This window comes from Enhydra lutris, unplaced genomic scaffold (genome assembly GCF_002288905.1).
Source record: "Enhydra lutris kenyoni isolate GAN:26980312 unplaced genomic scaffold, ASM228890v2 scaffoldscaffold17, whole genome shotgun sequence".
Lineage (NCBI taxonomy): Eukaryota > Metazoa > Chordata > Mammalia > Carnivora > Mustelidae > Enhydra > Enhydra lutris.
This window is the reverse complement of record NW_019154101.1, coordinates 4,301,108-4,328,603: the sequence shown is the minus strand read 5'-3', so window position 1 is coordinate 4,328,603 and position 27,496 is coordinate 4,301,108. Positions and strand designations below refer to the sequence as shown.

At 43.3% G+C, this 27,496-nt stretch overlaps 2 protein-coding genes across 3 annotated transcripts in view; both read left to right on the top strand.

Moving 5' to 3' along the window:
• Positions 1 to 1,918: 1,918 nt before the first annotated feature.
• Positions 1,919 to 17,279, top strand: LOC111147869 (spermatogenesis associated serine rich 1). Its single transcript, XM_022504133.1, has 7 exons — positions 1,919 to 1,976; positions 4,104 to 4,251; positions 7,096 to 7,220; positions 8,521 to 8,682; positions 13,687 to 13,807; positions 14,629 to 14,691; positions 17,132 to 17,279. The coding sequence occupies exons 1-7, from the start codon at positions 1,919 to 1,921 to the stop codon at positions 17,277 to 17,279; spliced, it is 825 nt and encodes a 274-aa protein (XP_022359841.1).
• Positions 17,280 to 25,769: 8,490 nt separating this feature from the next.
• The window catches only part of LOC111147582 (cell division cycle 5 like), a 47,367-nt gene continuing 45,640 nt past the window's right edge, over positions 25,770 to 27,496 (top strand). Inside the window, exon 1 of one of the 2 annotated variants that reach the window (XM_022503695.1) lies at positions 25,770 to 26,097. In XM_022503695.1, the coding sequence (XP_022359403.1) occupies positions 26,053 to 26,097 (45 nt within the window). In that variant the 5' untranslated portion in view covers positions 25,770 to 26,052. The remainder of the gene's footprint in view (positions 26,098 to 27,496) is intronic. The other variant, XM_022503696.1, reaches the window with a different exon arrangement.

Genomic DNA, 27,496 nt, shown 5'->3' with positions numbered 1-27,496 from the left:
GTAACATCAAGATACATTTTATAAATTACACTCTATAGCTCTGTAACCTTGAACAAGTAATTGGGCATTTGTGACACTTGATTTCTTTATGTGTAATGTTATTTCTATTTTACTTGCAATTATGGTAATTCATTGCTAAAACTGTTTACTTTTCTTAAAGATTGGTTTTTCTTGAACTTTGTTTATCTACATTATTCATTTTTCCCATGAAGCCATAATTCTAATAATTTTTATTTCATTCATTTCTGTTTTTATGTTATGGTATCCTTTTTTATCATTTTGGGGGGTTTATTTTTTTTCCCTTATTTCTTGCATTGCAAGTTTAGCTCATTAATTTTGGAATCTTTTTTTTTTTAAGATTTTATTTATCTATCTGTCAGAGAGAGAGAGTGGGCTCAAGCAGGGGGAGCGGCAAAGGCTCCCCACTGAGCAAGGAACCCAATGTGGGATTTGATTCCTGGACTCTGGGATCATGACCTGAGCCGAAGGCAGCCACTTAACCAACTGAGCCACCCAGGTGTCCTGGAATATTTGTTTTTTTTATTTGTTTTTAAAGATTTACTTATTTGTTTTAGAGAGAGAGAGAGGACCAATGGGAGGGGTAGAAGGAGAGGAATAGAGAATCTCAAGCAGACTCTGTGCTGAGCATAGAACCCGGTGGGGGGCTTGATCTCATGATGCTGAGATCGTGACCTGAGCTGAAACCACGTGTCAGATGTTTAACTGACTGTAGCACCCAGGTGCCCCTGGAATCTTTTTTTTTTTTTAATACTATAATCTGTCAATTCTAAGGTGGACATTTTTCAGAGTTTGCATCTCTGAGGTTGGACTGGTCTTCCTAGTGCAGCGGGCCAAGCAGCAGGTGTGAAATAATTGTTAGAAACTTTGCTGAATGAGCACTGAATAATGCAGAAGGTATGTCTGTGTCTTGGAAGAACATTCCAGAAGCAGTCGAGGAGCACTCATTTAAGAAGTGAAGCATCACCCATGTGCTTGTTGCACTGAGGTCAACTTAGATGGGAAATGTGGGCATCAGTGATTGCATTGAAAAAGGGTTCAGTAGTCACACTTTTGAATGCAAGAATGGCTTAACCAATTTTTTTGCTTATATTTTCCTTTTTTAAACATGCGCATGAATGACAGGTGCTTAAAATCTACACCTAAGTAAGTTTGAAAGACTGCTTCAATAAATATATAATAAAAACTCTTAAGCGGTAAAGCATTCTGTCATAGTTTAATTGGCAACCTTCGTTCTTTGGGTACATAAAATACTAATATGCTAGAACCTCATATTCAGTGAAATACAGGATTACAGTAAATGCGTTTCAGGCTCTAGTTTCTACTTACTGCTTTACTTGGATAACTACAAGTTTTGATTTATAGTACTTATGTCATTGACCATGAAGCACCTCATGAATTCCATTGTGTTGTCCTCATTTACATGAGCTATTTAGAAGTGTGGTTTGAGTTTCCAAGCTTATGAATGTTTTTGGCTGTTTTTTAATTATTGATTTCTAATTGTATTGCATTGTGGTCAGAGAGTGTGGTCTATGTTACGTTTGTGAACACTACTTTTTGGATACTGGGAAACTGTGCTCTCCCCTTCACAGCTCCGTGTCTCTCTCAGCCCTTCCCCTGGGCTCACCCCACCCAACTACTCACACATCAAGCAATCAAGTGACCCTTTCTTTATTTGGGGTTGCTCTAGGTGCTGTGGCACATTCCAGAACAGCTCTTCCGGTGCTTGGCCGGCTCTGAGAATCACCTGAGGTGCTTCTTAACCATACTGACACCCAGGTCTTCCCTTGCAGCTCTGGATCAGAGCTCTGGGATCCAAGTGTTGAACCGAGTGCCCCAAGGTGATCCTCGTGACCTAGCAAATTCGAGAAACTGTGCAGTTGGGGAATCAGGAAGTGGGATGGGACTGAAAGCAGTGGCGGAGCTAGACTTGAAGAGGAGGAATATCACTGCAGAACGTGAGCCTAATTGGTGCAGGGGAAGGAGGGTTTGCTCAGAATGTGCGTTCCCAGGCCTCACTTAGAGAGATTCTAATTCAGTGGGTCTGTGATGGGATTTAAGAATCTGTATTTTTGGGGACGCCTGGGTGGCTCAGTTGGTTAAGCAGCTGCCTTTGGCTCAGGTCATGATCCCAGCGTCCTGGGATCGAGTCCCACATCGGGCTCCTTGCTCATCGGGGAGCCTGCTTCTCCCTCTGCCTCTGCCTGCCATTCTGTCTGCCTGTGCTTGCTCTCTCTCTTTCTCTCTCTCTGACAAATAAATAAATAAAATCTTAAAAAAAAAAATAGTATGTCATTTTATAAGTGATGAACCTGAGCCTTAGAGAAATAAATAGGTCACAGCCTATAAAAAATATAGTAGCTATGGGACGCCTGGGTGGCTCAGTTGGTTAAGCAGCTGCCTTCGGCTCAGGTCATGATCCCAGCGTCCTGGGATCGAGTCCCACATCGGGCTCCTTGCTCATCGGGGAGCCTGCTTCTCCCTCTGCCTCTGCCTGCCATTCTGTCTGCCTGTGCTTGCTCTCTCTCCCTCTCTCTCTCTGACAAATAAATAAATAAAATCTTTAAAAAAAAAAAAGAATCTGTATTTTTGGGGCACCTTGGTGGCTTAGTGGGTTAAGCCGCTGCCTTCGGCTCGGGTCATGATCTCAGAGTCCTGGGATCGAGCCCCTCATCGGGCTTTCTGCTCAGTGGGGAGCCTGCTTCCTCCTCTCTCTCTCTGCTTGCCTCTTTGCCTGCTTGTGATCTCTCTCTGTCAAATAAATAAATAAAAAATCTTTAAAAAAAAGATTAAAAAAAAAGAATCTGTATTTTTAACAGAGTTCTCAGATAATTCTGATGCAGGCAGTCCTTATGCCATACCCTGAAAAACTCAAGAATAGAGATCCTGGGAGGGGAAGGGAATGTACTCAAGAATCACTCCTCTTTTTTGTAATTTTCTTAGAACTAGAGGTTACATTATGTCTATTGAGCTTCTATGCACTATAAAATTATGCATAAAGAAATGCAATATCCATTCCTCTAACTTTTTGTTTTTAAGTGACTGGCCAAGCACATAACTCTATAAAATGACAAGAGAACAGACTGACTTTCACAAATCAGTAATTGTATAGCAGAGTGAAGATAATGGTTATGATTCTGTATCTGAGAAGCCTGGCTTTCAGGACTCTCTTACTTGGGGAATTTGGGGAGTTATAATTCTTTTTCATTTATTTGCTCAAATATGTGTTGAGCATCTGCTTTGAGTCAGGCACTGTTCTGGGTGCTGCGAAGATGAGTAAGACATAGTACTAAGTCTGGTGGGGAAGACGCATATATAAATTAATGACAGTGCTCCAGTTGGGGGGGTGTGGAACCCATGGAAGTTTCTTTTTTTTTTTTTTAAATATTTTATTTATTTATTTATTTGACAGAGATCGCAAGTAGGAGGAGAGGCAGGCAGAGAGAGAGAGAGAGGAGGAGGAGGAAGCAGGCTCCCCGATGAGCAGAGAGCCCAATGTGGGGCTCGATCCCAGGACCCTGAGATCATGACCTGAGCTGAAGGCAGAGGCTTTAACCCACTGAGCCACCCAGGCGCCCCCCATGGAAGTTTCTGACGGTAGTTCTTCAGATTATTCATCAGTCTTTCCATGAATAATCCTTTGGAAGTTTGTTTTGAGATGCTCAATGCAATGTACAGATAAATAGCTTGATTCAGATGTTATCTCTTCCACTTAATTCCAAGTAGGTAAACTCTGGAGGGTCAGTAGTCTAGCATATGGTTAGGATTTTTGACTTTAGTGTCACAAGAGCTGTGATCAAATCTGTACTGAAGTGTTTATTTTCTGTGTGATCATAGGCAAGTTGCTTAACCATCTGTGCCTTAATTCCCTCTTTGGTAAAATGGAAGGATAAGCAATACTTAGTTCTGTGGCTGTTATGGGAATTAAGTGGGATAATGCATGTAAAATGTTAACATAATCCTCAATACACAGTACATGCTCAATAAATGTTAGTTTTGAAAAAATAATTTATATAATCTAGGGAACAAGATGGAGGGCTAGGCATTTCATTTCAGTAATGAAATCCGATGGTGATGTGTTGCAGGTACTAAACACAGCAATTTTCTGGAATCTAAGGGATGCTTTGCCAACACAACATCCTCCGGCAGAAAGGTCAGCCACTCATCTTCTGTTGAAACATGTCTTAGTGTGAGCGAGCCTCCAGGCCTCTGCAAAGTGTCTGCTCACTTAGAGTAAGTAAGGGTGCAATAAAGACCGTAACTATCGGGGTAAATTCTGACCAGGAAGCCAATATTCTGAGAGGTGGCATGACATGTTTGGCAAGAGCATGGATTCTGGAGCTAGACTGTCTAGGTTCAAACCCCAGCTCTGCCAAGTTCATCTGTGTGAACTTGGGAAAATGACTTTACTTTCCTGGGCCTTAGTTTTTGCATCTGTAAAATGGAGATAATATTTCATAGAATTGTTTTGAGGTTTAAATGAGTTAATACATGGAAAAGGATTGGAAGATTCATGACGCACATATGTGTTGTAGACATGCTTGTCATTATGAAGTTCAAAAGCAAGTGAACTAAGCTGTATTTTTTGGAATACATACTTAGGTGGTAAATCTTAGAGAAAAGCAAAGCCATGATTACTATAAGAGTCAGAGTCAGGATAGTCATTAATTCTCGGTGATAGGGACACACAAATGGTTTCTGGATGCAATGGATGGGGGGAAGAGTGGAGGGGAGGGCTGGCTTTATAATTATTTGTAAAACTATTTGTGGTGAGTACTTTTCTCTGTTTAGATCTCTTTTTCTTTTTCTTATTTATTTTTTAAAAAAGATTTTATTTATTTATTTGACAGAGATCACAAGTAGGCAGAGAGGCAGGCAGAGAGAGAGAGAGGAGGAAGCAGGCTTCCTGCTGAGCAGAGAGCCCAATGTGGGGCTCGATCCCAGGACCCTGGGATCATGACCTGAGCCGAAGGCAGAGGCTTTAACCCACTGAGCCACCTAGGCTCCCCTCTTTTTCTTTTTTTAAAAGATTTTATTTATTTGAGTGAGCGAGAGAGAGAGCATGAGAAGGGGGAGGGTCAGAGGGAGAAGCAAATTCCCTGAGCTAAGCAGGGAGCCCAACTTGGGACTCAATCCCGGAACTCCGGGATCAAGACCTGAGCTGAAGGCAGACACTTAACCAACTGAGCCACCCAGATGCCCCTCTGTTTAGATTTCTTCACAGTAAAAGTTTTGGAGCCTTTTTTTTTTCTTTTTTGGAACTTTTTTTTTTTCTAATGGCTTTTGTTATAAGGAAAGTAAGTACACGTAGAAATTTTGAAAGTATAAAAACAATATTAAAAATAAAACTCATGGTAGTTCCACCTCTTAGAGAATCAATATTAACCTATTTTTTAAAGATTTATTTTTAAGTAATCTCTACACTCAACGTGAGGCTTGAACTCACAACCCTGGGATCAAGAGTCATGGGTTCCACAGACGGAGTCAGCCAGGTGCCCCTTAATGTTATTTATTTTTCTTTAACTTTTATTTAAAATTTTTAAACTTAACATATAATGTATTATTTGTTTCAGGGGTACAGGTCTGCAATTTGATGTTGTTTTTTTATGTGCATGAGAAAAAAAAGTCTTCACCCTTCTAAAGTGTGCAAACTCAGTGGTTTTTAACGTATTCACTAAACCATCACCACAATCAATTTTAGAACATTTCATCACCCCCAAAAAGAAGCCCATCCTCTTGAGCAATCACTCCCACCATGTCCCCTAACCCCCCAGCGCTAGACAACCGCTGATGTCCTTCTTATCTCTGTAGACTTGCCTATTCTGGACATTTCATATAAATGGAATATGTGGCCTTTGGTGTCTGGCTTCTTTCATTCAGTGTTTCATTTTCAAGGTTCATCTATGTTACAGCATGTATCAGTACATCATTCTTTTTTTTTTTAATTGGGGTGAATTATATATAACATAATATTTGCCATTTTATCCATTTTTCCCCACTGGAATTGATTACCTTTCAACCATCACTGCTATTTTTTTTTAAGGATTTTATTTATTTATTTGACAGAGAGAGAGAGAGAGCAAGCACAAGCAGGGAGGGCAGCAGAGGGAGAGGGAGATGCAGGCTCCCTGCAGCGCTCAGTCCCAAGACCCCAAGATCATGACCTGATTAAACCACCCACGCTCCCCCATCCTTGTCACTTTTAAAACATTTTCACCAGTCGTGGGGCGCCTGGGTGGCTCTGTGGTTTAAGCCTTCAGTTCAGGTCAGATCAGGTCAGCTCAGGTCATGATCTCAGGGTCCTGAGATCAAGCCCCACATCCGGCTCTCTGCTCATCGGGGAACCTCCTTTCCCCTCTCTGCCTGCTTGTGATCTCTGTCTGTCAAATGAATAAATTAAAAAAATCTTAAAAAAATATTTTCACCAGTGCCAATAGAAACATTCTACCCATTAAGCAATAATTCCCCATTCTCCCCTCTCTGCCAACCATGGTACTCTAATCTACCCTAATCTACTAACCTGATCTACTTTCTGTCTCTCTGAATTTACCTATTAAGGTATTTCATGTAAATGGAGTCCTATAATGTTTGTCCTTTTGTGTTTGGCTTATTTCACTTAACACAATGTTTAAAGTTTCATTCACGTTGCAGCATGTATCAGAACGCCATTCCTTTTTATGGCTGAATAATATTCCATTGTATGTCAATACCACTTTTGCTTCTCCATGCATTGGTCAGTGAGCATTTGGGTGGTCTCCACTGTGTGGCTAATGTGAGTAATGCTGCAAAGAACATTCCTGTACAAGTATCAGAGTCTCTGTTTTCAGTTCTTTGGGGGTATATGACTAGGAGTGGAATTGCTGGGTTATATGGTAATTCTCTAACTTTTTTGAGGAAACACCACACTGTGTCAGTCCCCTCAAGTTGTGGGTAAATAAACGATATGTCATGGAAATTTATGGGGGCCAGACCTAGTTGTCATAAGGGAGAGTAATTCTAGTGTAAGATATGTAACATCAGGTTCTGACTACCAATTTAAGCGCATGGAAGAATCTAATCCTTCTTCTTCCTTTCCAGCCTGGCTGCAGATTTGGGTCTGAAATCCTCCTCCTCACATTCTGATCACTTCTCTGAAACCTCATTGCCTGAAGTGCCAAAGGATAAATATCGTGAGGAGTTCAGTCTGCTTAAATTGCAGACAAGTGAGTATGTCATAGCTTCTCCCCTCTGTACCTCCACACCCAGGGCTTTCCAGAAGTCTGTCGTGCTGTTGGGCACTATTCGCTCAGGAAGTGTCAGGGGTTGGACATGCTTCATCTCTAATTCTCACAGTGACTGTGCTGAATATATGAAATATATTTTTGAATATGAAATACATATAAAATGTATATTAAAATTGTATGTCATAAAATATATGATATGGAAATATATTTTCTAAAACTAAAATGGATTTATATAAAAACCATAAAAGTACTATAGCAAAGCATTAAAATAATAAAGGAGTATTTAGAGTATAGAAACCCCTTCCCAGTGTTTTTCCAACAGTATCTCCATTATGCCCTGTATCTGTGAGGAATTCTGAAACATGTATGTGCGTGCATGCATGTACTCAGGCATATATGGGTTATGTTATATATACAATCATATTTGCACTCGTGGAAAATAAGATATAAACTATTTTCACGCAAGGCAAATAGATCATGGACCTCTTTCTGTGTCACACATATAAATCTAGGTGGCTAATATAGACCTACCCATTTTACACAGAAGTCCACTGAAGCTTGGAGAGACTTTGTCACTCATACGAGAGCACGGTGTTGGGGTTAGAATTGGAACTTGCCAGCCTCCAGAGCCTGTGTGCTTTCTTGGCCATCACAGAGCCCAAGGGCTTCTCAAGCAACCCTAGCGCTGTTAGGGGATCTCTCATTGTTTAAAAGAAAAGTACTGAATGAGGAAACAAAGACACGGACAGGTCCAGCAACCTGCTCGAGGTCCCGCAGGGGCCTTTCTCCTTTGCTCGAGTTGCGTGGAGACATCTTCCCGTGTCACTCTTGCGCATGCGCCTGCCACCGTTGCTGCCAACACCACGGGCTCTCCGGCCCATTTGGGATGGTTGCCAGGCCCTTCCCTGCCTGATAGGCATTCTCTTCTTCCTACCCACTTATCAGCGTGAAGGTTGGATCGTAGGTGCTCTGAGACACGTAAAAGTGTCTCAGAGCTTTCCATTCCATACATCACTTCCAACGAAAAAATTGGCTTCATTTTTGGACGAGAGGGTAAAAAGGGAAAAAAGAGGCCTCTTAGATCCCTTTCTCTGCACTTCCCTTCCTTTCGGGCCTCATCCGTCAGAGGTTGACATTGCCCCTGATGTAGAACGAAGGGATTATACACGTTGATAAAGGACAGCCAGTCAGAGAGTGCCTGGGACAACTTTCCTGTGTTTTAACTGCGTTATGTGAGGCTGGGAGCGATGCTGATGGGAGGATTTCTGATGTCTTGCAGAAGATGGGCAGCGTCCAGAATGGACATTTTACCCAAGATTTAGCAGCAATATCCACACCTACCATGTTGGAAAGCAGTGTTTCTTTAATGGGCTCTTCCTCGGCAACAGGAGGTCTCTGTCAGAGAGAATGGTGGACAAGTGCTTTGGGAGGAAGAAATACGGTAATATTTTCCTCCTGGACCTTGCCTGTGCCATGCCTAAAAATACTCCCTGAGTTGTGGTTCTGTAGGCCCAACATTCCATGGCTGGCATCCGCCCTCTGGGGTCACCATGTCACTCTAGCGCAGCCAGGAAGATGGGAATGTGAAGGAGACGGCTGGCAGACTGCACTTTCTGGCAAAGAACTCACAACATATGCTGATCCACATTTTTGTTTTTCTCTGAATTTCATAAAATGCTAATGTGACATTTAAGTCCTCAGATAAGTTCTCTCAGATACTTATTAATAGAAACCTTCATTCAAACCTCCAGAAAATAATTTAGGTTTCAGTTAGCTGCTGCCCATCATATGTATTTAAATTGTACATTATATTCTTCAAAGGGAAAATATTCCCTTAAACCTTAGCCTGAAGTGCATGCTGTTATTTCATAGCTTATTTAATTAAAGGTAATTGAGATGAGTGTATATATATATATATATAGAGAGAGAGAGAGAGAGAGAGAGATTGGAACATGGGGAGTTCTCTGTCCCAACCTACCCATAATAGATTTATGGAAAGATCCTAGGGTTGCTGGGTACCCAAGGACCATTATAGCACATTCTTCTCTGGAAATACCTGTATTTCCATGCCATGCTTCATGGATTGCTGTCACAGGGATACAGAGGGAAAGAAATAGAAAGTTCTCATTTTTGAGTTTCAACATAGGCCTTTTTTTTTTAAGATTTTATTTATTTATTTGACACAGAGAGAGAGATCACAAGTAGGCAGAGAGGCAGGCGGGCAGGGGGGAGGAAGCAGGCTTCCTTCCGAGCGGAGAGCCCGATGCGGGGCTCGATCCCAGGACCCCAAGATCATGACCTGAGCCAAAGGCAGAGGCTCAACCCACTGAGCCACCCAGGTGCCCCTCAACATAGGCTTTAAACTCAGAGCAGAGACAAATAGTTTTAAAGATCAAGGCTTTTGTCTGGCAAGAGGATACACAAGAAGCCATGCTAGAGGAGGTAGAAGAGCTTTGGGGAGTCTCGCATTCTGCTTGATGCCCAGCACCAAAGCCTAGCTGGGTTTCTGCCTCTGAGGGTGGCTGGGCGAGATCTCAAGCTTCAGAGTCAAGTGGTTATCTGCTTTGGCTGAGCAGCAGGGTAGTGTGACTGCTGTGGGCAATATCTAGGCAGAAAGCCAGCCTCAAGGTCTCACCTACCCAGGAGATGCAGAGGAATAGCTGCATTTTTGTGCCCTGTGAAGACTGTGAAGATTGGGACACAGAGAAAGTAAGAAACAGAGAGCCAGCCAGGAGAACTGCTCCAGTCTTGCAACTGAAATGCTGGGAGACCACAGTATGAGGGGCGGGGACCATCAAGCCAGGGATCGTAGGAGAATAAATTGATGCGTCACCTGATGCATTGTGGAGGGGACTGGCTTCCTGAGATCAGATTAGATGACATGTTTTAGCAGACAACAGAAATAAATGGCAGCTTCCAGAGAGTAGCAGAGATAAGGTGAGTATCAGATACTGATGTGATTTGCAGTCCATGACCCAGGACGCAAAGCCTTACCCCAGAGCCCTGATATCATGTAAGCCTGTTGTGCACACCCTGACTTCTCACTCCCAACTGAGATGCAGCCATTGGGTAGAATGGGGAAGATTTATTTAAATATGAGATAATGGAGAAAAATCAGGAAGGGACTAAATTTAGCTGTATAGTACTTAAGGATACTCTTGGCCACAGTAGGACAAAAACCAAACTGTCAGAGGCTTAAATCATAAGATATTATATGTTTTCTTGAACAGATTTTATTTATTCATTTGAGAGAGAGAGAGAAAGAGAGAGAGTGCGCATACAAGCAGGGGGAGAGGCAGGGGAGAGGGAGAAGCGGACTCCCTACTGAGCAGGGAGCCCGATATGGGGCTCGATCCCAGGACCCAGAGATCATGACCTGAGCTGAAGGCAGATGCTTAACCATCTGAGCCATCCAGGTGCCCCAGATATTATATGCTTTTTTTGAAGTTATTTATTATATATTTAACAAGAAGCTTTGAAATCTAGGTGGCCTATATGGACTGGTTGCCCAATGATGTCATCAAAGACACAGGTTCATTTTGTCTTTCTGTGCTGCTATTTTCAGACTGTGTTGGATTTTTGTCTTCATACTTGTCATCTTATGGTCACAAGAGAACTGTTGCTGTTCCAAGCATTGTATCTCTATTTCAAAACATGAAAAAGAGGAATCTCTCTTGTTGCCTTTCTCTTTTAGAACAAAGGGAAAATTTTCTCAAATGGTCTTTAGGAGACTTCCATCCACCCCATCTCACTGCCTAGAACTGGGCCAGTGTTAAGTATTCATTAGAAATAAATGGGATTATCACGATCGACTCAAATCCTAATCCTAACCCATCACTTCCCTCCTAACTCAAAGTAAACATTATCCTGAATTATGTGCATTATTATTTCCCTTCCATCCTTCCTTCATTCCTTTGTTCCCTCCTTCCTTCCTTTTATGGTCTTTATATGTACTGAATAAATGCAAAGACACACTTATGAAATATTTATTGAATGTATAGAATAAAGTATCACAATCACTTTCATGCTTCTTATTCCATTCAAGAAATGAAGTATTGTTGGGTGCCTGGGTGGCTCAGTGAGTTAAAGCCTCTGCCTTCAGCTCAGGTCATGATCTCAAGGTCCTGGATCGAGCCCCGAATCTGGCTCTCTGCTCAGCAGGGAGCCTGCTTCCCCCTCTCTCTCTGCCTGCTTCTCTGCCTACTTGTGATCTCTCTCTGTCAAATAAATAAATAAGATCTTAAAAAAAAAGAAATGGAGTATTGTCTTTACATTTTAAATTTCTTTTTCTTTTTCTTTTTTTTTTTTAAAGATTTTATTTACTTATTTGACAGACAGAGATCACAAGTAGGCAGAGAGGCAGGCAGAGAGAGAGGAGGAAGCAGGCTCCCTGCTGAGCAGAGAGCCCAATGCGGGGCTCGATCCCAGGACCCTGGGATCATGACCTGAGCCGAAGGCAGAGGCTTAACCCACTGAGCCACCCAGGTGCCCCTTAAATTTCTTTTTCAAAAATATTTTATTTATTTGACACATAGAGAGAGGGAGAGTGAGAGAGCACAAGCAGAGGTAGCTGCAGGCAGAGGGAGAGGGAGAAACAGTCTCTCTGCCGAGCAAGGAGCCCAATGTGGGGCTGGATCCCAGGACCCCAGAATCATGATCTGAGCCGAAGGCAGACGCCCAATGGATTGAGCCACCCAGGCATCCATCAAGTCTTTTTTTAATAGAGGTCCTCCCCCTTTCCTTGCAGTTTATTTGGTGTAGAAACTATGTCATGGGCGCCTGGGTGGCTCATTTGGTTGGGTGTCTGCCTTTGGCTCAGGTCATTATCTCAGGGTCTTGGGATCGAGCCCTGCATCGGGATCATGGTTCAGTGGAGAGTCTGCTTCCCCCTCACTCTCTGCTGCTCCCCCTGTGTGTGCTCTCTCACTCACTCTGTCTCTCTCTCAAATAAATAAATAAAATCGAGGGGCGCCTGGGTGGCTCAGTGGGTTAAATAAATAAATAAAATCTTAAAAAAAAAAAAAAAAGAAAGAAACTAGATCATGTATCCTGTAGAGTTTGCCAGTCAGGATTTTGCTGATTATACTTCTTGGTACCATTTAACAGGTTTCTCTGTCCTGTGTATTTCTTGTAAACTTATAGTAGGACCTGTAGGCTTGATTCGTTTTAGGTGTGATTACTTCTTAGGTGATGTGCAGTGACTTCTTTAAATCCAGAATACAATGATCTTTTCCCATTTTTTTCTCTTCCTCAATCTCTTACAGTGCTTGATACTGTTAAGCTTGGCACCGGACATTTCTTCTTTTCATGACATTCTCTTCTCTCTTGTTATTTCTTGGATAAGATGGAGAGACAGCATCATGACTGCCAGTCAGCTTCCATTACGAACTGAAATTCAACACCTTTATTATAGAAAAAAAAAACAATTGAAATATGTTTCATTAATGGTTGGCTCTAACCCATTAGCTATGATCAGGCCATTGGTGGAGTTCCTTCAAGGCCTAATTTGTTGTCATAGAACGAAGAACAAAATGTTGTCTGTGGTTATAAATTGTAGGGAAATTGACCTGAAAATGTAATTTTTCTCTTCTGTAGCTCTTCCTCATTAGCTCATTTCCTTCTGAGATCTAGTCAGAGAGACTGATTCCAATTACATTTGCTTCTTAAGCTTTATAGGATACAGGGATTCAAAGAGCACCAATGCTCAGATTTTAAGCAGACTTCTTGCTTACCCTTTGCAGATACCTTTGATTCACCATTCACTTTTTTTTTTAAAGATTTTATTTATTTTATTTGACAGAGAGAGAGAGAGAGAGAAATCACAAGGAGGCAGAGAGGCAGGCAGAGAGAGAGAAGGAAGCAGGCTCCCCGCTGAGCAGAAAGCCCGATGCGGGGCTCGATCCCAGGACCCTGGGATCATGACCTGAGCCGAAGGCAGAGGCTTTAACCCACTGAGCCACCCAGGTGCCCCTCACCATTCACTTTAAACCAAAATATCCCGTCTGAACCTAAGCGATTCTTCTTTCCCAGGGTGGGGTTATCATGGCACTTTCTGGAAAATCTCCCAAACACAGTGTTTCTCAAGCACACTTTTCATCTTCTCAAGGCAAGACAATCACAAACATAATAATAATATGTACCTCATAAGAAAACATGAAATTATCTTGTTTCCATTGTCATATTGATAGAGCCTATCTTTGGATTACCTTTAGTCCTTTTTATGATCATGTTTTAAAATTTTTTAAAAATTTTATTCATTTATTTGAAGAGAGCACAAGTATGGGGAGCAGCAGGTAGAGGGAGAGGGAGAAGCAGGCTCCCCACCAAGCAGGAAGCCTGATGCAGGGCTCAATCCCAGGACCCCGGGATTGTAACCTGAGCTGAAGGCAGACACTTAATGACTGAGCCACCCAGGCACATCCGTGTTTTTAAATATCATTCACAGATATTGATTCTAGGAATGGAATACCAAAGTTAACTCCAGGAGATAATCCATATATGTACCCAGAACAGAGTAAAGACTTCCACAAAGCAGGATCAACTCTCCCACCAGTGAATTTCTCCATGTAAGTGTATATGAATACTACGGTTCTTTTGTTAATTTTATTTTTTATTTTATTTTAATTTATTTTTTAAAAGATTTTATTCATTTATTTGATGGAGATAACAAGTAGGCAGAGAGGCAGGCAGAGAGAGAGGAGGAAGCAGGCTCCCTGCTGAGCAGAGAGCCTGATGTGGGGCTCGATCCCAGGACCCTGTGATCATGACCTGAGCCGAAGGCAGAGGCTTTAACCCACTGAGCCACCCAGGCGCCCCTCTTGTGCTAATTTTAAAGTAATTGTATCTCTCTGTACTATATATGTTATATTTCATAAGGAGTAGATTCCAACAAAGCATGGTTGCCGACAATTCCTAGAAAAGTTCATCTCTAGTTCCTTAGTGTCTGCGTATATGTGTGTTCGTAACTGAAATTATACACAGGATCTTGACTACAAAAATGTAGTTGTTAATTTTGTCCCTATCATTGTTACTGTAAGTCTGAAGACTTTTCAGTTTCATATCGAATCAGATTGTTCATCAGTGACTACTGTTTGAATTGATGTACACTTGGAACTAAACTTAGACCAAAGCGACTGAGGAGAAAGGGAGGTTCGTTATGTTAAAAGAAAAATAGTAGGTATATTGCATTAATATTTAAAAAAATGGATCACGTTTGCTTTCATGATGTTTAGTACAAATTATAATGAGAATTATGACCTTATAGCTGTGAGGCCCATAGGAGGCCATTAAAACCAGAAAATTAAACATTCTATTGAACACAATGATGTACCAATCTCTCTGCTATAGAAGCCATGCCAATTTGATGGTTGTCTGTTCTGTTTTTCAGAGTGCCTTATGAAAAGAAATATGATACATTTATTCCACTAGAGCCTCTTCCACAAATTCCTACGTGAGTTCTCGCACCGTGTTTTTATATTATCCAATCTTTATGAAGTTATTAGTTATTTATAATTTTCTCCTACGAAAAAGCTCATAGGCCCCCAACATGGAGGGACCTTTGGCCTTCCAGCAGGTGGGGCAATTTTATGGAGAGTTTTGGTGAGGCACTTGGAGGGCAAGTGCTGTGGAGTCTGGCAGCTGGGTTGTCCATATCTTCAGCAGGTAAGATGGACAGTCCGCCAGAGGCCCCATGTTGTGCTAGGTAAACACTGTGGGGGGGGTTTATATGGAGCAAAAAGATTTTCAAAACCCAAGAGTTGTTGGAAAAGAAAGACCCATGCTTAAATGAGTGCAGCCAAGGAGGATGGTTAGAATTTGAAGAGGCAGAGGAAAAGCCATCTGAATATTCTCATGTTTGAGGGAAATATCATTCTTCTGATCTCATATTTTAAGGTCACCATCATTGTGAACCTCATTTATTTGCCCAAGTAGGGTTTAGACCTAGAAAATGATATGTGTCAGCATAAAAAATTTCACTTTCCAGGGGCACCCCAGGGGCTCAGTCTGTTAGGCAACCGACTCTTGATTTTGGCTTGGGTGATGACCTCAGGGTCCTGGGATTGAGCCTGTGTTGGGCTCCCTGCTCAGTGGGAGTCTGCTTGTCTTCCTCTGCCCTTCCCTTTGCCCCCTCCTGCTTGTGTGTGTCTGTGCTCTCTCTCTCTCTTAAATACATACATAAATAAATAAATCTTAAAGTAATTTAACTTTAAAATTTTTATTTATTTGAGAGAGAGATAGAAAGAACATGAGTTGGGGATAGGGACAGAGGGAGAGGGAGAAGCGGAGCAGGGAGCCTGATGCAGGGCTCGACCCAAGGACCCCAAGATCATGACCTGAGCTGAAGGCAGACATTTAACTGATGCCATTAACTGCATTAACTGGCGCCATCCAGGCGCCCCCCAAATTTCTAATACAAAACAGTGTCATGTAAGTATGGCTAGAGTGGGCAAGTGACCCACAGTCTGATCTACCAGCGTCCAGCTGAGAGAAGAGACCAAACCCTGGAGCTCAGCGGAAATAAAAGCCTTTTATTCCAAACTTGTGAGCTTTTTTTTTTTTTTTTTTTAAGATTTTATTTATTTAGTTGACAGAAATCACAAATAGGAAGTGAGGCAGGCAGAGAGAGAGCGGGAAGCAGGCTCCCCGCTGAGCAGACAGCCCGATGTGGGGCTTGATCCCAGGACCCTGAGATCATGACCTGAGTTGAAGGCAGACGGTCAAGGACCAAGCCACCCGGATGCCCCAATTTGACTGACTTGATCCCAATTCTATCATAATATTTTGTTACAATTATTATGTGTATTATATTATTTTTATCATGAGTCTATTTTCTTTGATTGCTTCAACAAAAGTTTAAAAAAATGATTTCTTTCGTTGTTAGGGAATGCTTGTGGTTTTATTCTGTTGATGCTTTCTGCTAGTATCTTTCTATATTGCCCAAACAAGAGCCTGCTCGTCTTGTTTGGGCTTCTAGTATTGGTTTGTCAGCTTTATGTGATATCCTTGACCCCCACCTATTACCTATGTATTCATCCCGTTTCCTTCCTGCAAGGACTTCCCCATCGCTAGCAGATTTATCAGGGCATTTTTTCCCCCAGTCATGGTGCATTTCTCCCTAAATGTATGAAAACCGTAGCTGCCAAAAGATGAAAAGATTAAGAATGTCTGACTCATCCCAGGAGTCCCAATTCCTGGTACCTCTTGGAACACACACAGTGTAGGCCAGCATATGTCCTTTCAAATCTCTGCAGACTTGGGAGGATGCCGGTGTCTGACTTAACTGAGGCCACAGCAAAACAACAGAAGGCACACTCAGGTGGGCTTCTCAAGAGAGCTGAATGAAAGGACTGTTTCCGCATGGATAAACAGCTGGAGGGAAATTGCATGGAAGGGCAAAGTCTCCTGAGGCTCTCTCAATTGGGCAGTCACCACTGTCACCACTCCCAATGGTTTCATTGCCCAGCTTGGCAGAAGATGAAGAATGGCTGTCAGGAAGGGGTTGTGGCAGTGGAGAGTCTAGTCTCAGCCAGAAGTGGGGTACCTCAGGAGATAGCAGGAGTAGAGGAGCTAGGTGAGAAATACCCCAACCTCTGCTTGCTTTCTGGTCTCCTGCTGGTGCGTTAGCCAAGCCTGGCTGAAAGCTAGGGGCATATGGTGGGGTCAAGGTGGTACAAGTGGCAGGGGTCAGGTCTCTGGGCAGAGAAGGGCAGAAAAGAGAGTTGGGTCTGGGGAAGAAGGAAATGCTGAACAACTAACATGGTTTGTGTCATCGCCGGTCTCCTAAATTGGGGGCCTTCTTGCTTTGGAGGATGCCTTGTCTGATCCCCTGAAGGTATTTGTCCATTTTGCTGCACACATACTCAAACCCAAGTGTTGTTTTCTTTCCACAGCTTGCCTTTCTGGGTGAAGGAGAAGGCCAACAGTTTGAAGCACGAGATAAGGGAGGTGGAGGAGCTTGATAACTGGCAACCAGCGTCCCCCTTGGTGCACAGTTTATATCCTCCTGGTGGGTTAAAGAACCTTCAAAGAACAGTATAAAAACTGGAGGCAAGCCTGGAAGAGAAGGCCTTTGAGAGGCTTCACAGTGGAGAGGAGAGAAGGCGAAGCCTCTCCCAGAGTGGATGGTGTCCTTGCCCCAACGTGGTCCCTTGGGCTGATGTCACGGCCACGCATCACTGGTTGAGTGTGTTGGTTGAGCACTGGTAATCTTATAACAGAGCACAGCCTTTAACTCCGTGCCTCTATCCACAGGTTCTCTGGATTCCGCAAGACAGTCCTGAACAGAAACAGGTCTGTAGAACCCGTACTGACTGTAGTCAGGAGAGCCTCTCCGATCGATCGCTTCTGTCAGTGTGACTGCTCTAGGTCAAACGTTTGACTTTGATGAGTAATCACCGTGCTGTGCTCTTTTTAACTTTATATTTTGAAAACTTTCAAACTTACAGAGAAGTTGTGAGACTCATTCAATGAACAAATCCCCACATATCCTTCATCCAGAATCTACAACTGTTAACATTTGTCAAACTTGGTGCCTTCTCTCTCTTTCTTTTGTTATTCTTATTGTTTTGTGGAATTATTTGAGAATGAGTGGCCTTTACTATATAATTTAACATGTATCTCCTGAGGTCAAGGATCTTCTCCAATGGTTGCCATACAAGTATCGAATTCAGAGAACTTAACACTGATGCAATTCTACTGGTAGACAGCCCACCTTCAGTTTTATTCAGTTAAATTTAGTTTTTGAAGGATACTCTCAAATCATTGGTAAAATGCAGGCATGAGGCTTTCATTAATTTGGTAAAATTGTTCTCATTAATACTATTTTGAGATTTTCTCTACTATTTGCTTGGTACATGTCAGAATAATGTGAAGGCTGGATCTCCACAGGTCATTCATACCATTGTCCTGCATCGCCGTTCTCCACTTTTGTAGCGTTTGTCCACATGGCCACGCAGGACAAGAGCTCCATGAGGACCAGTCCTGAGTCTTAGGGCCTTTCCTCAATGAGGCAAGAAGCAAATATCTGGAGAAAAAGATGGGAACAAAAGCCAACTGTATACAGTCAGGCCAGGCTGTCACTCTCTGCTGTCAAGCCAATGACTCAGCATCTTCTTTTTTTTTTTTTTAAGATTTTATTTATTTATTTGACAGAAGGAGAGAGAGAGATCACAAGTAGGCAGAGAGGCAGGCAGAGAGAGGGGGAAGCAGGCTCCCCGCTGAGCAGAGAGCCTGATATGGGGTTCGATCCCAGGACCCTGAGATCATGACCTGAGTTGAAGGCAGAGGCTTAACCCACTGAGCCACCCAGGTGCCCCCAATGACTCAGCATCTTGGTAGCCAATCTGTTCTACTAAGGAGACCTCTGCTGGTTGGCTAATGAGGGTTGCAGGTCTGGTCTGCCCAAACCTTAAGGTGGAAAGAAAGAATTGGGGCCCAGACTGACACTCAAAATACCCAAAACACGAGATATGATTTAGTTCATTGGCAAAGCATTGTCTCTAGACATAGCCGAAGTAAAGGAAGCAGGTTTAGGACCCAGTCCCAGTACATCCATGCTGTTTTCATACTGGCCTTTGGACCAACTAGCAGAGAACATGGTAGTCATACCACCAGCAACTGTGTTTGACCACTTCTTGGGTTAGCATCAACATGCCTCTGGGCTGATTCTCTTGCCCCTGGGACACAAAACTCACTCCCGTCCCCAACAAAATCCAGAAAAGAAAATAAAACCAAACAATTTAGAAAAGGAAAGAAAAAAGAGGTTGCCAACAGATTTTCTCAAATACATGCACTCCTGAAAAAAACAATTTTTTATGCTTCTATGAGTTAAAATATAAAAATGTCAGTCGCGACCACCCGTGTGGATGGATAATGGAGAACATAGTAGAAATGGAAAAAGTGATTCTGCAGGAATTTCCAGATGGGATTATCTAAGTGGAATAGGAAACACTCTGCACTGTCAGTTTTGGAGGGAAGAAGTCCTACACAGTAAAGGTATTAAGGAAACCAACGGAAGGACAGTTTCAGAAGGTGTATATTAGCCTGTAGATTTCAACGAGGTCTATGTAATTCCTACATATGGCTCTAAACAGAAGGAGATAGGATTAAAAAAAGAACGCTATTGAATAATTGATCTGGAGTTGTAGTGCCACATTCCATCTCCTGGAAATCAAGGGCATTCACTGGATTTGGGGTGCTCTGTGGGCACATCTGAGTGGCCAGGTCTTTCTTACTCCTCAGCATTGCCAACCACCGGCAGCTGAGGAGTTCCGCTGCTAACTTTGGGCAGGACATAAATTCACGTGCATGCATCTTTTGGGGAGACTAAGGCATAGACCAAATGGCCAAGTGGGAAAAATATATGGATGTCCTAGCTGTTCCAGTCCTCCTTCTAGGCTCAAAAACGTTGGACCTTTTAAGGCTTGAAAATCCCCTTCACCTCACTTTAGGTTCCTTGGTAAATAGCATGAGTGTGCAGGTGTGCGTGTGCGTGTGCGTGTGCGTGTGTGTGTGTGTTCATTTCTTTAAATAACTGCAGCTTGCAGTCTTAATAGAAACCACCTGTATGTGACATTTCTAAGTGAATGCATTAGAGTAACAACTTGACGTTGTATGCAAGGTATTCTAATTTCGGATCTTGGGAAAAATGAAAACCAGCTCTTGTGGCCTGGAGGGAATATTCTGTTTAGTGCTAGTGGCCCCTAAGTCCAAATAAGCTAAATGAAGACCATTCCAAGACTGTTTCTCCAGTCTCTGCACTCTCAGTTGTCAAAATATTAAGATATTAGGATGTTAAACTTCTACAATCCCACACACAATTTATGAATATTCTGTATAATTCTAATCGTTGTCTGCATTTCCAGTATGAGTATCCAGTTGGATTAGACTGTTTTCTTTTGCTCGTAGGCATTTGGCCCTCAAAAGTTGGGCAGATAAAAGCCTTATTTATAGGATTTGACTTGCTAAAGTATGTTAGAGCTGGAATTCCTCTGGATTATGCCAGTGACTGAGAGACTGGAAAATCAGGACAGAGTGATGCCTTGACCTGAAACTAAGCAATGGGCTTGATGTGGAATGGTGTACCTCTTAGGGGGTCTACTGGCCACGTTCCCAGTGAGCTCTGGGAAAGGACGTGGGAGCCCATTTGGTGTCCTTCCAATGCTGGGGAACTCTAGGAAGGATTATGGCTTGAGCCTACTCTAGGGATGTGGGGGCCCCTACTAACTTGAGGAGCCAACACTGAGGCTCCCAAACCCGGATTTTGTAAGAAATACATCTGTGAGAACACTTCTTAATGTGCATGGAGGGACATCATATCAAGTGCGAAGCCAAAAGTCCCAGTGATTTGTCTTCTGAGGAAATGTATTGGTCTTAACCATCAAATATGGGAACAGTGTGGGGACAGCTTCCAGGAGTGATGGTGTGCACATGGCTCTGATCATCTGCTTAGAAATGTGTTCTTTTGTTTGGGTGCAGTGTGGGTCAGAGTAAAAATTGGGGTCCTTTTTTTTTTTTTAAAGATTTTATTTTTTTGACAGAGAGAGAAATCACAAGTAGGCAGAGAGGCAGGCAGAGAGAGAGGGGGAAGCAGGCTCCCCGCTGAGCAGAGAGCCCGAAACGGGGCTTATTCCCAGGACCCTGGGATCATGACCTGAGCTGAAGGCAGAGGCTTTAACCCACTGAGCCACCCAGGTGCCCCCAAAATTGGGGTCCTTTTAGAAAGGGGGGGCAGAATGGACATATGAGGCATAATTATACTAAAAATTATGTTTTTTTAAGAAATTGAAATTCAGGTTTAAGTGGGAGTTCTGTATTTTTATTTGCTAAATCTTGCAACTTACAGAAGTGGCACAAAGAAGATGGATTTGAGGTCTAACAAAGTGCAAGACACTGAGATGACATGGATGTGGGTCGGGGGAGATATGGGAAAGGGACAAGTGGCCACAAGGTGGATGGTGGTCCTCTTGCCAGGGTGACATGTGGTGTCCAACCCATGTGGTATCTTTATACACTTAGAGAAGGATGCCCTCTTGGTGGACACAGTCCTGTTGATGCATTGCCTGCCAAGCAGCGTGCAAGCTAAATTTCAGCTGCCTTTTGTCCCTTGTTTAGTGAACTACTTATACCACATACATGGCAACCTGGTACTCTTTACTGAAATGAGGAATGCTGGAGAAGTATAGGCTATATGGAGGAGCTCAATTTTGGAAAGTTGAGTTTGAGGAAGCTGTGACACACCCAAGTGGAACTGTTTGGAATGTAGTAGAGTATAAGGGTCTGGGGTCTGATACATGAACATAGAAAAGTCTCTTGTGAGAAATATAAATCCTAAGTCTGTGCCGTGTAGATGCAGGGTCTAGATATAAATTGCCTGATCAGAATATTAATTCCAAACTGAGAAATAAGCTCAAAAAGACTATTGAGCTTCTGTGGCCTGAGAAAAAACAAAATCTCTTCAGAAACACTTTGCCACCTCAGGACACAGGGGACTCCCTAGAAATAATGAATATGAGCAACTGAGGAAAAGAAATTACAAACTACAACTAGATCCACGTGTCAGTAGGTGAAATCCAAGCCGATTTAGCATTATGGTATGAATTAGTAGCATTTAGAATGCATGAAATACCATTTCTACCCAGACATTAGCCTCTTCGTACCTTAGCTGAGGAGCCTGTGAATGGAAGAGTGAGGTTTAGGGGTAGCAATCTGGTAGGGCGGGGCAGAGGTTTTGTCTTGAAATTATATTTACAGAGTAATACAGTGTTTCTACTGAAATTCCGTCTGTTTATTTCAGGAGATAATGAAGATTTTGAGGGTGGCTATCGCCAGCCCCTAATGCCTTGGTATTGTCACAGGCTTCTGACCCTAACGTTAGCTCTTTCCTGCACAGTTTGATAGGAAAAACAAGAAGGAAACTAGAATTTCAATTGTCTTCTTGCCTAAGCAAAGTTGGCCCAGTCAGAGCTGGCTCTTCAGGAAGGAATGAGAGGTGGGAAAATGGGGGACAATGCAAGATACAAACCCTCCTCCTAGCATCTACTCCTTTGCAACTGGCTGGATGTCCATCTTCTTTTTCCTGGGCCAGCATTTCCCCACTTGTGTTTCCTAAATATCAATACTATTCTAAGAAGAAAGGTTTCCAGGGTTAAATTAGTTTGGAAATGCTGTATTAAAAAAGAGATTGTAGGGATGCCTGGGTGGCTCAGTTGGCTAAGTGTCTGCCTTTGTAAGTGTCTCCCCTTCGGCTGAGGGCATGATACAGGGGTCCTTGCTTGATGAGCAACCTGCTCCTCCCTCTGCCTGCTGCTCCCCCTGCTTGTGCGGACTCTCTCTCCCTCTCCCTCTCTCTCTCCCTGTGTCCAACAAATCAATAAAATCTTAAGGGAAAAATTCATTTCTTAGGGGTGCTGTAACAAAGAACCACAAAGCGTGGGTGGCTTACAATAAGAGATTTATTCTTTCACAGTTCAGGAGGCTGGAAGTCGGAAATTAAGGTGTCCGCAAGATTCGTTCATCCTTGGGTGCTCAAAGAGAGAACATATTCCATGCCTCTCTCCTAGTTCCGGTGTTGCTGGCCATCCTTGGCTTTCCTTGGCTTGTAGATGCATCATGCATTCCAACCTCTGCTTTCTTCATTAAAAAAAAAAAAAAAGATTTTACTTGAGAGAGAGAGAATGGGAGAGAGAAAGAGCATGAGAGGAGGGAGGGTCAGAGGGAGAAGCAGATTCCCTGCTGAGCTGGGAGCTCTGACGTGGGGACTGGATCCTGGGACTCCAGCCAGGATCATGACCTGAGCTGAAGGCAGTCGCTTAACCAACTGAGCCACCCAGGCGCCCTGCCTTCTTCTTCATATAGGGATCCCCCGTGTGTCAACGTCTCTTCTCTTCTTCTAAGGACCCCAGTCATTGGATTAAGGTCCACCCTACTCCAGTATGACCTCATCTTAACTTGATTACATCTATAGAGACAATTTCCAAATAAGGTCATGTTTACAGGTATCAGGGATTAGAACTTGGAATATATTTGTTTGGGGCGCACAATTTAACCCGTGACAGGGAGAGACAGATTTCTTCATCTTACGACATCTATATTGGCTTTGATTTTGGCTACTGTGTAAAAGGGAGTGGATAGAGGATGCTGCTTTTTTCAAATTCAAATAATTGTTAAAAAAAAACTTTATTTTTAATGGACTGTCCCCATGTAACCAGAGCTCTGAGGAACACATGTGGGTGAGTGAGAAGGAAGTGGAGTCTTTTTCTCATTAAGCCTCTGTCTGGAACTGATCATTTGCTTTCCTGAAGATCACAGTGACTGACTGTATAGTCTGGTTGCTTGATGAGGGCTGCTCGTTAAGGCTGCCACACCAGAGATCCTTGGCAGCCCCTGGGGTGGCAATGGCCTCTTTGTGGGGGTCCTGAGTCCTGGCTGATGAGGTTGGGGTGCTGGCCAATCCATGCCATGTTGGAGGACAACTTTTTGTGTTCATGGCTATGCGGTCTTGTTTTAGACATCCTGCAACTGGCATGATGTTGCATTTTCTGAATCCTTAGACATGCAGTCTGCATGTTCAAGGGAGCCTTGGAGGACATTTGTCAGGGCTGCGCCGTCCCAGTGGGCAGGCTGTACAATGCATGCTCCTAGCAGGCACCATTTATGTCGTAGACATGGTCGATCTCACATTCCTGTACTATATATTTTGTTTCCAAAACATCAATATTTTGTGACAATTCTCCAGCAGGTGTTAATAAAGTGCCTTGAAGAAGAATCACCTTTTCCTAGTTGGTACAGAGGTTTACATATAGGATAAAGGTGGTCCTGAGTGAGAAGGAGAAGCCATCATCATGGACATTTGTAATGTTAGATCTGAAACAGCTCTTGAGAGAGGATGGACCAACTCTGATTTGTTAGGAATCTTGGCTACAAATAAAAGAAACCCAACTCCAACTGGCCAAAGCCAGAAAGGGAACTAATCATAACTCAAGAACAGGGATGCACCTAAGACTGAGGAACATACTGGATTCAGGGACTCTGGCATAGTCAGGACCTACCTCTGTTGTTTTATGCCATCCTCTCTGCTTCTCTCAATGAATCGGGAACTTGCTTTCTTCCATTCTTAGTCTACATCATACAGAAAAGTGGTGACAGACAACTCCTGGTGTCACATGTTAGAGATTCATTGGCCAGCAGAGAGACTGGCCTCTTCTAGGTTCCAGGGTTAAAATTCCTGGGGAGGAGACTTAATTGGTTCAGCTTTGATCAGATCAATCAAATGGCCAGTGTTGTGTGTGTGTGTGTACACGCACGCGTTGTGTGTGTGTGTGTGTGAGAGAGAGAGAGAGAGAGAGAAATATATACATATATAGAGAGAGAGAAAGAGAAAGATTGAGACACTGTAACCACAGTAACTGAGTGGATGATGGGATCCGGGGTGGGTAGGAGATAATGGTCACACATCCTACAGAGGAGCATTGCGAACAGAGGTCCAGAGACAGAAAATGGCTTGTCACTGGTCACACAGACAGTTGATAGCAGAAATAAGAGTGGACTGAGATCTTACATGGACAAGTCTATGTGTCATTCACAAGCCCAAAGTAGTCATTTTACTGGTACAACTTCCCATTTCAAGGCAAAAAAATTTAACAAATATGTAATTAGAAGATTATATAGCTTTTCCAGAAGAGGCAAATGAAGAAATACAAAGAGAAAAGCATTATATAAATATTCAGATGTTTCTTAGTCCACTAAATATTTTCATACTTTCCAGGGTTGGCACCAAGGGGATGTTTTGAAATGGCAAGGGACACTGAGTGAGTCCCTGGGAGGTAGAACGGCAGTTTGACAATCTCTACTTCATTGGGCTTTAGGTATGTTTCAATTAATTTGCCACCCAAATTTATGAGTTAGGCTTTAACTCCACTTTTCAGATGAGGATACTGAGATTCAGCAAGGTTGTTACCCAAGTTGATGGGAGAGCTAAGATTTGAATCCAACCTGAGTTCGTCTAACACGAGTACCTGTCGATGATAATTCTTTAATATCAATCCGCATAGACTGAATATCGATGTATGACAAACCCTGACGCGGTATTTTTGCAGGTTTCTGGGACAATCACCGATCATCCGGTGTTGTCCTTCTTGTAACAACAGCTGCCACTTTCGGGCAAGGTTATTATGTATCAGATACTGGGCTAGGTTTATGATCCCATTTAATCCTGGGGACAACGCTATGAGGTTGCTATACTATTACCTCTATTTTACAGATTAAAAAAATTAGGCTTAAATAAGCTTTTTCCTTTTCCTGAGTATTTTGCGAACAAATCCCTATTAGTTAAATGCCTAATAAAATGCTAAATTAATAAATTAACAAAGCTCTTCTCAGAGGAACGGCGCCAACTCCGCACGCGTAACGTTCTCTCTCTTCGCCACTAGGTGACGTCACGATTAATTCCACCACAACCTTTCCTACTGAACGCTACAGGCGATATCTCGCGAGAGCCGTGGTTTCCTCCAACCCGTTTTGGGCATGCGCGCGGCGCAAGGCGCTTTACCTAGAGGTGTTTGATGGTTTTCTGCCAGTCTTCCTAGAGCTGAGCTTTAACAACAAGGCGCTTATTCCTTTCAGCAAACGGGTTCTCGCGAGACTTGCTACTCTGCTTCCCCCACCCCCAGCCCAGCCTTGCGCCTGCGCAGATCTCTTCAAACCAGAAGGTCGCGCTTGGGGGAAGTGGCGGCTTTAGGTCCCGTGGCCGTAGCGCCGTTACTACTTTTGTGAAGCTCCTCTCGGCCACTTGCCGAGACACCCCGCAGTCAAGATGCCTCGAATTATGATCAAGGGGGGCGTGTGGAGGAATACCGAGGTAAGTCCCCTTTTCCCGCCGTCCGCTGCCCTCCGCCCCCTTTGGCAGCTTTTGCGCACGCGCGCAGAGGTCGGGGAGGAGAGGAGGATGCCCCTGCGGGGTCTGCATGGGGGGGGCACCGCGGGGTGCACCCTCGGGGTCTTAATCTGGTGTCCCGCCCTGCGTTATCTGAGCACCCCAAGGACAGGGACTGTGATTTAATCACTTGAGGACGCGCGAGGCAACATGTTAGGCCCTTAGTGAATATTTGTTGGATTGAGGACGCGCCCCCGCCTTGGAGGAACTTGCAGTGTAGAGAGGGCGGGGCAGAACATCAGTGAGAGTTGGTAATCTGTTACACCCCCTTCCCTCAGCCCGGCCTGGGTGCCTCCCTGGTAACTCAAATGTAGAGAAGTGCTATGGCCACAACTTTGTTTCTTCGTTGACTTCCTTGCAGAGGGGAAGCAGCTGGAGTGCCAAGTTCAGAGCCCGTATATGCGCGCAACCTTCTTGTTATCTGTTACCAAGGCATAGCTTGTCTGTCGTCACCACAGATCCAAGGCCTGTCTCTTCCTGTCACTCTGCCTCAGCCAGGATAGAAGCCAGATAGGACAAACTGCCGACGGTAGTCTCTCTGCTTCCAGAAATGCAATGGATGATGCCAATGGCTGGCTGAAGGGCAGCGGTGAAGGAGTAAAATACAAATAAGATTTTGGTGCAGTTTGTGTTCAGAGTGCACTGAATTTGTCAGTTTCTTGAGCACATTGTATCTTCTTACGCAGTGTCTTTTTACTGCTTGTACCTTCTTGGAATGTTCTCCTCCTACTGCTTGACATCTTCCTGACCATCTTTCAAAACAGAAACTCTTGGAATTTTTGCTCAATTACTCTGTAAAAATAATTTGCACCCCCAGTGGTCCCATGGCACCTCTTGTTTTACCCTTTCGCATTCTCCTGTGTGATGCTGGTAAATTTCTTAACCTTTCAGAGCCTCAGTTTTCTAATGGGAATCATCTTCTTCTTCTTTTGAGGATTAAATGAGTCAACATGTAGAACAATCTGGCACGAGGAGTCTTTCAGTAAATGCTAGTTGATAACTGCTTTTTTCCAGCAGACAGCACTGCAAGAGGACCTGGTCTTGGAATCCTTAGGACCTAGGACTGTAACCAACATGAGATAGGTTGTTTGGCAGATGTTTGCATAATGAATCTAGTAGGGTGGATAATTGCTATCTATATGTACTTAGTTGAAGATGTGTCTAAGTCTAGCAGTGTTGCAACAAAGTTACACATAAAATCTGTGACAACCTTGTCTCACAACTTGCACAGAGGGAACTAGACTGTTTAAATTTGAGAAGAGATGACTTCTGGGGGAGAGACAGATGTATAAAATCAAGTAACAGTGGGATTCCTGTGTAGTGG

Coding starts and splice junctions, on each gene's coding strand:
- LOC111147869 (XM_022504133.1), top strand. CDS start 1,919: ATGGGACTGAAAGCAGTGGCGGAGCTAGACTTGAAGAGGAGGAATATC. Junction 1,977..4,103: donor GAGGAATATCACTGCAGAAC/GTGAGCCTAATT, acceptor GATGTGTTGCAG/GTACTAAACACAGCAATTTT. Junction 8,683..13,686: donor CTTTGGGAGGAAGAAATACG/GTAATATTTTCC, acceptor TATCATTCACAG/ATATTGATTCTAGGAATGGA.